The sequence below is a fragment of the Rutilus rutilus genome (assembly GCF_951802725.1).
Source record: "Rutilus rutilus genome assembly, chromosome: 15".
NCBI classification, from domain to species: Eukaryota; Metazoa; Chordata; class Actinopteri; order Cypriniformes; family Leuciscidae; genus Rutilus; species Rutilus rutilus.
In genome coordinates, this window is record NC_140220.1 from 18,918,547 (window position 1) to 18,934,200 (window position 15,654).

The 15,654-nt window shown below is 39.9% G+C and overlaps 1 protein-coding gene across 1 annotated transcript in view; it reads right to left on the reverse strand.

Moving 5' to 3' along the window:
- Positions 1–593: 593 nt before the first annotated feature.
- Positions 594–15,654, reverse strand: part of bcl11bb (BCL11 transcription factor B b) — a 39,659-nt gene continuing 24,598 nt past the window's right edge. The window contains exon 3 of the mRNA XM_084433067.1: positions 594–5,086. Within this exon, the coding sequence (XP_084289193.1) occupies positions 3,123–5,086 (1,964 nt within the window). The 3' untranslated portion in view covers positions 594–3,122. The remainder of the gene's footprint in view (positions 5,087–15,654) is intronic.

A 15,654-nucleotide genomic window follows, 5' to 3' on the forward strand; every position in this document is an offset into this window, starting at 1 on the left:
TAGGACTGTACACTTAGTCAAATCGTGATATGACCTAGAGTTTGTGAATATTCGTCATACACAGAAAGATTAAGTTTAACTTGAAGGGATTGTGACGGAAATGTATTACTATTGTAGAGTAAAATGTACCTCTCAAAGTAATTTAATAATAATAATAATAATAATAATTAAAAATGTAAGAAATTATCAAAAATTTTCTTCTTTGTTTTAATTTGAACAGTAAACCTTTTTTTGCCAAATATATATATATATTAAAATTTGTATTACATTTTAAAATATTAATATATTGTTTTATGCTGTCAACAGAGGAAAAAAATGATTTTAAATAAATAAGTTTCATGATTTAATTAGACATGCTTTTTGATTACCAACATTTCATTTAGCCATTAAATCAGAGACCAGAAAAATTTAAATGAGAATTAAAAAACAAAAATTAATTAATGGTATGATATGGTACTAAAGTGATTATAACTTTTATTCTCTGCACAATCACATAACACAGACAAAAGATTCTCCCGCCTAATTACATTGAAAAATAATAATTAGCAAAAGATGATTTTCTTGTTTGTTTTCATTTTTATTTTATTTTTTTTACATCCTCCTGTGGATGGATTTACCAAAATTATGAACAGATATAGTGACAAAACATTTGAATAGACTCACAATTTCATAATGGACTGCAAAATATAAAGATTTTTTGCATCATTTCATAAAATGCCACTGAAATTACAAATACATTGAGTATTTAACAATGAACAAAACATACACGCGCATATATCCATAGAAATTTACGGAAATACCTGCACCAAAAAAGGGGGGAAGGAAAAAAAACAAAGGGAAAAAGGAGAAAACCCTGCTATGATATTCAATATTGTAGAAAAACAGAGGACAAAACATTTGTCTCATTTAAAACACATATACAGAAGAGCTCAGTATTCTTACTTCAACACTGTAAACATAATTTAAAGACAGTGTCATAGTTATTTTTTTTCAATCCAATTGATTTTTTTTACCTCCACTGTCAATAATTTTCTAGTCCATCTAAATAAATCAGTAAAGAAATGGCTTAGTAATTTCTCAAACAAATCTGTGCTTTAAGACTTTCTCTCAAAAATGAAGCACACTTTACATTTCCCAAATAAACAGACAATCATCCTCTACAAGTTTATATGATTTGATTCCTCTTAATTAATTCAAATGATACTGGTTAGTGATAGTTTGTTCATGGATTGAAGAGTCCCCCCCCCCCCCCCCCCCAAGAGTCTGAACTACATCAGAAGATAAAGGCTGAATATTAATTTGAGGCACGTCCGTGTTGTCTGGTTATGTCTGTCTCGAAAGCCATTGGTAGCACTTAAATTCAACATGCTTTCTTGACTACACATTTCCTCCTGATTTTCTTTCAAGTTATGGCCACTTCCTGTCATTTACGCAAAGAGAGGTTTGACAGTTTGCAAAGTATCTGAAGAGTAGGTGATAATCTATGCATCCATATTTAAAAAATTACTCATCCTTGTGTTGTTCATTTCTTTATGATGTGCCCCGCTGACTAATTTCGAGCGGGAAACATGTGCAGCCTTAGCTTATATTCAAATCAAGTCACAAATAATATGTAAACTGTAAAAAGTCATGAACATGAACGGCAGGATGTTGTGAATAGTGAATATGCAGATACAGAACAGTGGTGTATGCCAAGTGGAGGCGAGGGATGGCTGTCGTGTAAATTTGAGCTTGTGATGAAAAGAGACAGGTGGAGGCGATTCAGTATGTAGGAACAGAGGTCATAATGAGGAAATCATTTAATCCCAGGATCCTTTAGAGGACAGGCAGTCACCCAGGGCTTCCAGAGAGTCCCAACACAATTCAGTGATTGCAGTTTCAACAACGCACAGGATGGTGCATAGAACGCTGCTACAAATGAATGGCCTGTGTGCGTTTACTCAAAGGAATACTTCAGGTGAGCACCTGTGCTTTATATTGGTGTCCAAATAGCTGCTAAATCATTTTTGATTTCAGAATTGATTCATTTGTGAATGAACACATTCCTTTGATAATTTAATAGTAAATGCAACAATTTGAGCTTATGAAACTTATGACTTCCCTTGAAACAAGTGAATCCAGTCTGAATTAGTCAAGACTGCACAATAAACATTTTATAATACCATTAACATATGAAAGGATTTGACCTTGTACAAGGTTTGGACATCACTGAAACGCAATTAAGAGATAGATGAGGGTGGAAGAAATGGCAATGGATGTGAATTTGAGCGAATGTAAACATTTTGATCTTTAAAAGTAAAAAAAGTCAGGAATGCAACACTGGCGGCCTCAACACTGTTTATATACAGGGATCATAATAATGTAGAGGAAATATTGTCATTTTTGTTGTAATTTGCACATAAATGTCATGGTTGATGACCTTTCATTTAATTTCATTTACTTTCATTTAAAATGTCGTCAATAGAAAATCATTCAGATGCAGTCAAACTGCATCAGCTGCCTTAAAACATCCCTGGGTTGTTTTTTTTTTACCCTTAAAATTGTTGAATATTTTTATTGTCAAAGTGACATTCAGTGCTTTACGTCTATCTACTGAATATAACCCATGATGAGTGGGGCCATTGACAGCAACAATAACATGAAAACTTTCTCAGATTTTTAGAAGTCGACCTCTTCTTTAGAAATTACCCATTTGTTTCCTTTGAGGAAACTAGTTTAGAACACATAACTGGCTGACAGCCAAAATCTCAGTATTTGTCATATCATAAGATGGGGTGTGTAGAAATATAATTTCAGGAACTGAATGCATTAGAAACCCATCGATAATGTACCTGCACATGCCATGTGTCATTACAAATAATCCAATAAATACAGAAATTATTGCACAGTAGAAAGGCTCCATGAATTCCTAATGGACTACTCCTCTGTTAGTTGCTGGGAAATGCAGGAAGGGTTTTTAGAACCGCAGACTAACATTTCCCTGTGTTCTTGTTTCTCAGGTGGCAGTTTGTTTTCACAAAAAAAAAAAAAAAAAAAAAAAAAATCAAATCACTCCAAAAAATATATAGTCAAGAAAAAGGCTATCCAGCTAAACCCATAATGCAGTGCGTTGAAAAGTGGTCTCAAGCTCTGTCCGACTCCTCAAGTTTGACCTCGTTGGTCAGCAAATGCTCTCCATGCCACTTCTTCATGTGTTTTTCCAGGGTGCTGTACACGCTGAAGGGCATGTGGCAAATATCGCAGCGATACACCTCTTTGCCAAACTGCCCGTGGGTCTTCATGTGCCGGGTAAGCTTGCTGCTCTGGGCACAAGCGTAGCTGCACAGGTCACACTTGTAAGGCCTCTCACCTGTGTGGCTGCGCCGATGCACGGTCAGATTGCTGCAGTTCTTGAACACCTTCCCACAGTACTCACAGGTGTCACTCCGTCGACTCTCCTTGGAGCTGGGTGGTCTCCCTGGCCCAGGACCCCGCAGATGGAGATGAGGTGTACTGCTACCACTTCGCCCTGACATCCCACCACCCTCCAGAATTTCCCCTGGAGGGGTGGAGAAGCGCAGGCTGCCTGTCTCAGATGAAGAGTGCTCGGAAGAAGTGCCGAAAGGCGACTGCCTGGAGTCGGTAAAGCTCAGGAATGGCTCCCTTATGAAGTGGCGAGATGCGGCATAACCGGCAAGCAGCTGAGAATACACATTTTCCGGGGATATGACGGGCACCTGCGGCAGCTCCATATCCTTCTCCACCTTGATCCTTTTGGCAGAAGACCCAGAGAGGCTGGAGCTGGAAATAGGCACTGGCTTCCGGTGAAACATCGCTGAGATGGAATCCTCCGGGCCGCAGCCTCTGCCATTCACCATGGGCCGCCTGTCTCTGTCGATATCCCTGGCTGCCGAAACTGTGTCCATCTCCTGGCATGGCCTGCTGCCCGGTGGCAGTCTCAAGTGATTGTCGAGGTTGTTGTATTGGCTTTCTGTCACTCTGTCAGTGGCCAGAGGCTTCTCCTCTGGGGAGGGTCTTGGTCCATTCTCTCTGTTTCTGCTCAACTCCGAGTCCATGCTCAGGTTGGATGCAGGCCTGCTCCCATTTTGCTGCTCTTCCTCTTCTTCCTCCTCCTCCTCTTCCTCCTCTTCTTCTTCTTCCTCCTCCTCATTATCCAATCCCTCCCTTGTGCCATTGTCCTCACTGTTTTTAAGCCCCTCTCCAGCTGAGTCTTGCCCTCCCTGCTCAGGTGAACTCCCCATAGAGCCTGACTTGTGCATGTGCGTCTTCATGTGGCGCTTTAGCTTGCTGGCCTGCGAACATGCATGGTCACAGAGATGGCACTTGTAGGGTCTTTCGCCAGTGTGGCTACGTCTGTGCACAATCAAGTTGCTTTGGAACTTGAAAGTCTTACCACAGAACTCACAGGACTTGGCTTTGCCGACCTGATTTAGTGGTGATGAGGAATGGCCTCTGGACGGAACTGATGGTGGCTGTGAGGGTGTGGTTAGAAAAGGTAGAGGTTTGGAGCCAGGCTGGAAGAGAGTGGGGCTGAGAAGCCGATGCATAGGGGGTACACGGTTAGGAGAAAGAGGAGGAGTCGGACCACCGTTGTTGTTGTTGCCCGCCAATTCACGAAGACGCTGAGAGAAGCCCATGGATGGTTCAATGCCCATTGATTGATGGTTCAGCCGCATCACTCGCTCAAAAGCACTTGGATGCTGGGACAGTAGACCCATCTCCTCTGGGCCAAGGCGTTCCAGAGGATGACGGGGTGGCGGAGGGCTTACAAAGGGCGGGGTAGATGGCAAGCGGGTTTCAATGTATCCGGGTGGTGGAGGCTCTCTTAGCAGTGGGGCACCCATACGAAACAGTTGGAAAGGGTTGCTGCCATCACCCAGAAAACTGGCTAGAGGGGAACGAGGCAAGGCATCAGCCCCCAGTGGAGGAGGAAGGGCCATGCGAGGGGTAAGCGAGCAGCTAGTAGGGTGGGTGTCCAGGTAGATGCGTATCCCATGGATGTTCTGCGCATGCTGCAGCAGAAACCATGCACTGGAAAAGGGTTGCTTACAAGTGGTGCAGATGTAACTGGAGGGCTCATCTCTTCCTGGAAGACACAAAACAAGTGGATGTAATTAATATATACATATTAGCTATTAACTCTCTGATCTGTTGCGAAGGGAGGTTGAGATAGCACACTTTAATAGCTTTCATGTCATTTGCGCATCTGTTTGTTCTCGGTGATGGCTTTAAATGTAATCAAAGCAAAGAGTCCTCTATGGTGAGGTTCATGGATCATTTCTGTTTAAAAATTAAACAGGCAACATGTGAAAGATATTTCATTGCGCTGCGGCGACAGCCATTTTATAAGATTGAATGAAAATTACATCACCCTAAGAGGGGAGACAAGAGCTCTCTGATAGCCTAGCGGGTTATCTACTGTGAGGCAGGGCCGGCTGCTCTCTAAAGCTGTGTCAAAGAGGATCTGCCTGTATGTGACTCACCCAGAATCTGAGTCACACTAGGGGGTTAGTGAGAGCAGGGAAGCTCCCAGAGGGCTGGAGCCTAATGCAGATGGCAGGTATCGCCCACAGGCCACAACGCATTGTGCTAATGCTAATGTCAGCCAGACGTTAATATAGAACTCCCCATTCAAAACCCCGACACCCCCACCATTCACTATTTCCATATGGAGATAATTCTGTGGCAAAAGAAAGAGAAAGAGAGGATTAAGGAAGAAAGAGAATGAAAGGGAATCGCGTTGATAGGTCCATACATTGACAAAGTCAGGCACATAGTTAGCTACTGACAGTGCCCCATACACTTATATTTTTGTGATAATGATATTTTCAGTAAAATGTACTTTGCAAATACATGCCAATGATCTCATGTGCATGCTTTCACGCAAAAAAAAAAAAAAAAGAATATTAACCATGCGAAGACATTCATGTCAGTTTTTGTTTTTTCATAATATAAAGCAAATCCCATTGCATGTTAGTACAGACAGAAGTGTAATCTGAACTCATGCATTGATACAGACGATGTATTATTTGCGCATGGTTAAGAAGGCCAGTGGTTATAAAAAAATATGATATTTTGGGGATAATTATTTATTTATTTTTTGGTGGGGGGAATAGAATTTGACACTATTTAATGGAGTAAAAATAATGGAGTAAATAGCCACCTTCATTTATATAGCGCTTATAACAATTTTGAGTTTTTCAAAGCAGCTTTACAGAGATAATAGGAAAGTAAAGTAACAGAGACTGTTTTGGCTTTACAGCAGCTCTAAAATAAAGTTATTGTCCAGTTAAAGTGATGATTCACTTCCGTTGCAAAGATCATTAGTTATTAACTTAGGGGCCGCTTACACGACTATCTCTGTTAGAGATACACGAGAATCTCTGTTTTTTTTTCAGAGTTAAGTAGTAGGAAATTACTAGTCATCCAGTTTTTTTTTATCAACTATGCATTCTGTTAATTTTGTGAATTGGTAAGTTTCGTCAGGGCGTGAAGAATTATAGAGCTGAGTATCATCAGCAAAACAGTGAAAACTAATGCCATGCTTCCTAATGATATCTCCCAAGGGTAGCATGTACAGAGTGAACAGCAACGGTCCTAGTACTGAGCCTTGTGGTACTCCATACTAGTGGTCGATATCGCCCACTAGATATCGCCATGGCCGATATATCGGCCGATATTTGGCATTTTTAAAATATCGGCACTGGCCGATACATTTTTATGATTGGCCGATGTGTTGGAAGCGTGACATTTATTTTGACGGCGCTCCGGACTTTTATTTTGACGGGCGGCGCTGAGAACACCAGCGCCTGAGAAGAGAACGGCAGCGCCTGATCACACAGGCAGTGCTCACTCACATTCTCCGTCTTCATTAGTTTACGATCTCTGTCAGTCATATCTAATACTTTGTTAGACAGAACTGGTAAACAAAGAAAGTAAATGGTATGGGAAAAAGTAAAGCGTTGCTTTTATATTATTTGTAGCAGAAAAGTCAAACAATCAGGCTAAAATACTTTATCATTTACCGTCAACATTCAGCAAATAAGCATCTACATAATTTAAACAAATCTCTGAATATCTAATAAACATTTAATTTCACAAACCTTGCAGATTTAATCGAATCCAGCTGTGATATCTTGTGAAGTGTGCATTTGTAGCCTGCATAAACGTGTTACTGCGAGTGAGGGTCGGTCCGTGCGAAGTGAGTGAATGCGAACAGAAGATCAGCTTCACAAGAGATGTGAACGAAAAACTTTAAATTCTTAATTTTAAAATTATTATATCCAGTTAATATGTGCCAGTTGCCCACTGTGTCATATTCATATCGGTTTCACTGTGTGTTGTATGTAAAATTAGCATTACCTTGTCTTTATTTGAAAAAATATGATTACCAGTGCGCACAAAATTACCAGATTACTGAGTGCCCTGTTACAGTTTACTTCCTTTTTATTCATATATTTTTAAACAATTACTTTATTTGTGAAAAATACTGTAATAGGATTGCAGATTCAAGAAGTTGCCATCTAAAGTATAAACATGTTTATTTTAAGGATTTGTTTTCTAATTTATTCATAATTTATAAAATATTGATTAAAATAAATATAAATTATATATATATATATATATATATATATAGGCTTTATATCGGCAGCCACCCTGCTCTCTAAGATATCAGCATTGGCATTGGGCATCAAAAAAACAATATTGGTCGACCACTACTCCATACTGAACTTGTGATCGATAAGACATCTCTTCATTTACTGCTACAAACTGATAATGGTGAGATAAGTATGATTTAAACCATGCTAATGCATTTCCACTAATGCCAACATAATTTTTTTGTCTATTTAAAAGAATGTTGTGGTCAATAGTATCAAATGCAGCACTAAGATCAAGTAACACTAATAGAGAGATACAACCACGATCCGACGATAAGAGCAAATCTTTTGTGACTCTAATGAGAGCGGTCTCAGTACTATGGTACGGTCTAAATCCTGACTGGAAATCCTTGCAGATACCATTTTTTTCTAAAAAAGAACATAGTTGTGGGGACACTGCCTTTTCTAGTATCTTTGACAGAAAAGGTAGATTCGAGATCGGCCTGTAATTGACTTAATTCTCTAAGATCAAGTTGCGTTTTTTTAACAAGTGGTTTAATCATAGCCAGCTTAAAAGTTTTTGGTACGTATCCTAATGACAAAGACGAATTAATGATATTAAGAAGAGGATCTATGACCTCTGGGAGCATCTCTTTCAATAGCTTAGTCGGTATAGGGTCTAACATACATGCTGTTGATTTAGATGATTTAACAAATTTAGAAAATTCTTCCTTTCCTATAGCAATGAATGAATCAAATTTTTCCTCAAGGAGACTACAATGCGCTGCCCGATGCGATGCTGTAGTAGAAGGTTGCATAGTTATAATTTTATCCCTGATATTATCAATCTTGTAAGTAAAGAAGTTCATAAAGTCATTACTGCTGTGCTGCTTGGTAAAGTCTGAGGTTGAAGCTTTACTTTTCGTTAATTTAGCAACTGTTTTAAATAAATACCTAGGGTTTTGTTTATTTTCTTCTAATAGGGTTGACAAATAAGCAGATCTAGCAGTTTTTAAGGCCACTCTGTACGCAATCATGCTCTCTTTCCATGAAATGCGAAAAAACTCTAGTTTTGTTTTCTTCCAAATAGAGTAAATATGTTGAGAATTGTGTATAATAATATATAATACAGGTTAAAAAAAATCATTCTGATCCAAACCGGTTAGCAAAGGAGCCAGTGACTTTTATATGCTAACTGATTCAAATTTAAAATATTTTATCATCCATACTTGCACTTGCTACTAGTTGCTGTAAAACAAACAAAAAAAAAGAGTTCCATATGTCCCCACAGAACCATAAGTATGTATGGTTAAGGTGTGATATTGAGGATTTGTTAAGATCATCATATTTCGTTGAGAGTGATTCCTTGCAGATATGACTTTAGGATTGTCCGAAAAACACCTAACTGATGCAGTAAAGAGGAAGAGAGGAAGACACTGGACGTGCAAATGGTTGTGTATGACATGTCCACAGCCTGTGTTTGGTTTGGCTGGCCTTTAAATGGACACCTGGCAAGAGGGATTTTGGATGCTAAGAGAGTAACAGAGAGAGATAAACTAAAATACACACAGGCTGTTCATTTTCATATTGAGGCCCTGGACAGGAGCCCAAGCATGGATAAAATCAACAATGGACATATTCTGCACAAACGCTAGTTCCAAAAAAAGCCTCATTAACATCCCATATTCCTCTAATATAAAATATGGCTGTACAGGACTAAACATAACATGGGATGGACAAAAAGGGTGTAATAGAGCATTCGTGCATGCACTAATATATGCATTTGTGTGTGTGCGCTCGCGCTCTTACCCCGACATTGTGTGCTTGAGCTATTGCAATTTGCATCCTATCACATCATACAAAAAACACCATATGTTACTAAGGGACCGTGTCAGCTAACAGACAGGCAGACTTAATGACGACCAAAGACAAATTTCATCAACTTTCCAAACAAGCCAGAACGAGAGAGAGAGAGAGAAACCCATAGTGAACAAGTTAGGATATGCTAATGACCCATCAGAGATCCATGTCTTGTGACAGCAGCTTGTGTGGCATGATGGTGTGAAATTACCCATCAGGCACCTCAGGAACACAAATCTCCATCTGATCATGGTCCATTGGGTCCTACTGCCTACTGTGTGTGTGTGTGCCACACTACAGAGGCCTGGGAGGGCCATGTCACAGCAAAGCGCTCCAGCCAATAAAAGTGCTCATTATGGAATCATCGCTGTTCGCTCTGTGATTCAATTTGCAGTAATTACCGCGGTCCGCGTCCATGAAACCGTTCGCTGCGGGCCGCAGAGGTCAACTGCCAGTTAACAGAGTGTCTTTTCTCCTCTCAATGTATTCAATTGCAAGAGCCTAATAGCCTAATTTTCTTCCCTCTTGCACTTCAATAAATATTGACGGGATTACAGGTTAAACAGCTAAATTGAGTTGTGGCTGTTATATTACAGAGCTGGCTGTTGGCGTGCATGCTCTGCAGTAGCGTTCTCGTTGTGTTAAACAGTGCTGGGATGCCTAGGTGCATGTCTTTGTGTATGTATGTGTGTGTGTGTGTGTATAGGATATGTGATTAATGACAAACGTGTGTGTGTGTGTGTGTGTGTGTGTGCGCAGAGGGGGTTTTACACTCAACTTATCCACCCTCTTGGGTTTAGTATTACAAAACCTCACGGCCAATTAGTCCATCCTCAGGGACCTCCAACCTGGGTTTAGATATGTTGATTTCAACATTTTGTGGCAATTAATTTCCTTTTAAGAGCATGAATGCAGTGACAGAGAAGTGAGGAGGAGGGGCTGGAGGGTGTTTTTTAATTATCTGCGGACAAATCTGGCAGACTTGAGAGCACTGCTGTTTCATGAGGGAAACAACATTAGCGTTAGCTACTGCTGTCTCCAGCATTACCCGACCGTGAACCAATCACTTACCGAAGCTGGACTAATGGAATAGTCATGGGATGATGTGCGAATGTGTGAAACTCGTTTGATGTTGCCGTAATAAGGACATATGTGTGTGGCATAATGTGCAGCTTGTTTGGTAATGTCACAACACAGGGACATATGAGCAAGTGCGAATGCGTGAAACTGTTTTGTTGGTCACATTGCAAGACGTGCATGTGTGAATTCAACGTATTCTGTAATCATTTCGCACGTACGAATGCATGCGATTTCATATTTTGATGATGTCACAACGTAGAGACAAATGACGCGTGTGCAATTGTGTGAAACTCGTGTGACAACGCAAATTCTTCTCTGTGTGTGCAAAGACAAGAGCTTGCACGTATGACTCTTGATTAAATCACAATGCAAGTACATACGTGCGCATGTAAATGCATATAACCAGTATGATGCTATCACAATTCTAAAATTGCAGTGCAACAACATATGTGCACGTGTGTGTACAACTCGGTCCTGGCAATCTCACAGCTCTGCCCCTTGAACCCGCTACATTCCTAGCTGTCGAAAGCCGCAGCGGTGGATTTGCATAAAGAACAAAGGACGAGGTGATGCCATGGGGACTACGACACGCCTTCACTCCCCTCCGGACCCTCCCCTCCCATCCCAAACGTCCCCTCTGTGCACCTGTCACAAGCCTGGCTGACACCTCACACCACAGTAACACGGGCCCTCATTAGCATGCCTCTGATCTTGGGCTCCCAGGGGCTTGTGGGGCCTCACCTCGCATCACTGATGTCTTGTTTGTGATGATCGTGGCTAATCAGGGGGCCAGACCACTATGCTAATGAGAAACACAGAGGTGCAGCATTCTGTGTACTGCAACTCTGCTGTCTGTGCCACCAACACACTCTAGGGACTGGTGATGTGATTTGGATGCGAGTGTTTGTGTCTGAGAGAGATAAACAATATCTATGCGCTGCTATGGGAAGAGTACTGTGGAATATGTAAAAAAAAAAAAAAAACGTTTAAAGTATTACTGATTCTTTGAAGTCAATTTAAATCAGGTGTGTCCAAACTCATCCTGCGGGGGCATTGTCCTGCAGAGTTTAGCTCCAACTTGCCTCAACACACCTGCCTAAAGGTTTCTAATATGCCTAGTATTAGTTAATTAATTAGCTGGTTCAGGTGTGTTTAATTGGGGTTGGAGCTGAACTCTGCAGGACAGTGGCCCTCCAGGAGCAGGATTGGACACCCCTGATTTAGGGGCTGTGTACACGACTGTTTAAGCTTTTTATGCGTTTTGGCCATTCGTTTAAGCGACAACAGCATTTTGGGAGCCTGAAAACGCAAAGTTTTGAAAACGGGTTTCAAAGTGCAAGTTTTTGAAAAACAGTCTCTGTGTAAACAGCAAAAACGCGAATCTTTGAAGACGATGATGTCATGCACATGCGTATTACGTGTTCAGTCTATAGTGTTTCATCGCCATCTAATGGACTGGCAGCAGAATACAGCGTTTTTAACCGTTTGCGCTGATCCGTGTGAATGGGGATCGTTTTGACAATGTCTGTACATAGTAATAGTCTGTACTTGGAAAACTCAAAGAAAAAACTTCTCCGTTTTAAGCATATCGTTGTCATGTAAATGTGCCCTGCTATTTCGAAGCCTTTAGTGGTACCAAATGGAACTGCAAAAATAATGCCTGTTTACCGACAGGTTTTTTTAACACTCCTCCCTAACTCTACTTATAACTGACTCTGCACATTGAGATTTAAAAATTTGAACACTTAATGACATACTTGAACTTGAATTTTATAGATGGTTCACTGTCTATCCTTTTCTTACTGTTTCTCTTTGTCTGTCTGGATTTCTCTCAGTCCTCATGATAGATAGACTTGATAGACTGTACATTGATTAAGCTGTGAGCCTTAACAGACCATGATATTGTGTTTGATGAATGATTATGACAAAGAAATGAATGATTTTGGCAGGAAGATGACGAGTGGAAAGCCAGACCACATGCTGGGGCTAAAACCACTATACCAGTTTCTTGAGGGGAGTCTGATATTTTCATGCTGAATTCCACAGCCTGCAGCAAATTGTGTGTCTGTGTCTATGTGTCTTGTGTGAGTGTGTATGTGTGTCTTAAAACTTTGGTGTTAACAAACAGAGATATTCATCAATAATTTTTCTTGTTTTCCACTAACAATATCTAAATGCTTAAATAAAGGTACATTTGCTTGAGAAATAAAAAGTAATAAAAAAAAAAAATATATATATATATATATATATATATATATGTATCGTTTGGATGGATATATAGACAGATGGACGGATGGATGGATGGATAGGTGCAAATGTTTGTTGACCCAACAAGGAACCAAGCTTGCTAACCACAAGCCCGGTGCTTAGTGTGAAAGCCTCTGGCAATACTGAACTAGTGATTACCGTTATCAATTTCACTTTTATTTTTTTTATCCATAATTCTCCCGTAGTTCAGTGCTCTAGTGGATTAGAGTTATCTGTGATTCCTGGCCATTATAAGGACGGACAACTGTATATGAAAAGACTCCCATTCTACAGTGGAAAAACTGTGTGTAGAGAAGCCACAGAGGATAGTGGCAGGCATAGTGGTTATGGCAGGCACACACACATCCATACACACACTTATGTCTCCTGTCTAAGTGAAAGCAGGCCTGTTGCAGTAACCATTCCAATCTGTCTCCATCTGCAGGAGCACAGAGGAGGGACATCACAAACTGTGGTCTCACAGCACACAACACACAAGCATATTGATGCATTTACAAAAACACCTTCATACCCACAGTCACACCAACACCTACGAAAACAAATAAACTTATATTTTCTCAGCCATCAGAACACCTTGACCACCATAATAAATCCAACCAAACCCATTAACACACAATATCCATTCAGCAGTTTGGTTTAAGGCCAATTCTCATGGCCTGCACTGCAAAGAAGAAAACAAATCTGATCAGTATTTGTTGCCTTGTTTTCTGGTACAAATGTACAAACATCAATAAAACAAGATACATTTTTATTATTTAGGTGTATTCCCTCTTTAATGCATGAATGTTTCGCCAATCATTATTACATATTCGGGTCTTTAGCGACCCAGATCTATCTCTAAATGATCTCTAAACTCTCTTGATATTTTAATAATATAAAACAGATGTTTTATACCATCATCACTGTCCTCGTCAGAGCTCATTTCCTAGTACATTCAGCATCTGGCTTGTATTCACCATCTCAAACATAATCTCAAAGCTATCATATCAAAGTCAATATTTTGATGACGGACAGCATCTTCATCGGATCCAGCATTAAGTAACAGTGATACTAATATTTGATTGCATTCAGAACTTGATCTGCAGTAAATCACCGAACCATTTCAACTTTTGCTGATGATACTTCCTATTCTTTTGTTTTCTGCCTGAGGTAACTATGAGTGAACATTGTCATTGATGTACTATGAGTCATCATTGAGGAATAAAGGTGAATTGCACTTATTAAGTTATCAGAGATTCAATCATTTTTGTGCAGGGAAAAAAAAACCATACACTATTTCATACCTCAGGTCGCTAGCAACCCTATACCGTTTTCACAAAACAATGATTAGAAAACAGACTTAACAGGGTAGTGAATGACATCCCGGGTCGATAAAGACACGAGGAATGCGTTTAAGGGTTAAGGATCCACTTGTATTTTTTTGTTTTGTTTGCACAGGCTAATATGACGTTCCTCTGGGACTTATACTGACACCTAGTGGTGTGGATGAGCTATCTTATGAATGTGTACATGTATATATATAGTGTTAAAGCTTTAAAGATCTTAAAACAAGACAAAATACTTTTTTTTGCAGTGCACCATGAGCCTCATACCTATCCTATCCATAATGACACACCCACATCAGCCTTCTTCTTCCTCCTGCACGCTTACTGCCAGTCTCATGAAGAAACAGGCCAGCCAAGGGTAGCGTAACCATCTAAATGAAAACACATGCCACCCTAGAGTGCCCTGTCATCATCTGATACTGCCAGAGCGAAGACGTCCTACGGCGCAGACGGGAAAGGACAGTGAAAAACAACTGGAAAGACTTAACTGTCAGTAAGAGCTATGACTCTTGGCTCGGTGAGAACAGAGAGAAGTGCATTAGCACAGTGTTTTGTGGCATTGCAACTAGTCTGAATCATAGCTTGGAGTGTGCGTCACTGTGTTAAGATCTGGCTGGCGTGAAAAGGCCGTTCAAGAAGAGCTGCAGGAACTTGATGGATGACACTGGTGCTTGCGGCTGAAGGGAGACGCGGAAAAGCTAGCGGGGTGGAGAGAAAAAAGCAAATAGGGGGACAGCGAGGGACCAGTTCAAAGCAAACATTGCTCCATGTCATCGCAATCGTAACCTGGATCACAATCAAAATCTCCCAGCCGTATATCTAGCGGTTTGCGCTAATAGCTAATCTCTGTATGTTTGACATGAGACGGAATGAAAATAGCCTTGCGTTAGTTAAGTTGTTACTTTGAAATAGTTTTGCCTTTTAGATGCTTTTAATCCTTTTTTTAATGTTTTTGGAAGTAAAGATCGATAAAAAAAAATATATCCGTTAGCATACTCATTCATCTCTGTCGCAGGACTTCCCAGAAGTGCACAGTTTGAATTCTGACATTTTGCTCGTGGCCGCTCAGTTCTGGACACAAACGTTTTTATTAAACGTTAAATCTGACTACACTTAGAAAAAAAAAAGTTTTAGCGTATTTCCAAGTACAAATATCTAAACATTCTTAAATGATGATACAATTACATGAAAATCAAAATCACATAATATAAGTCTTGATTTCTGAAAAATGTTATGATAATTAAGTGACTTCACGCTTAAAACAACAAAAATAATTCACCAAAAAATGAAAATTCTGTTTCAAACTGTTTGGTTAACCATATTCTTCAAAATATCTTCTTTTGTGTGCAGCAGAAGAAAAAAAACTCATACAAGTTTGGAACAACTTGAGGGTGAGTAAATTATAAATTATGATTTTTTATATATATACAGTATATATATATATATGTACTGTATATGTATATTTTCTTCAAGGCTTGAACCTTGGAATCTATTTCAAGGTTTGCGTTCTCGAGCCACCAGGC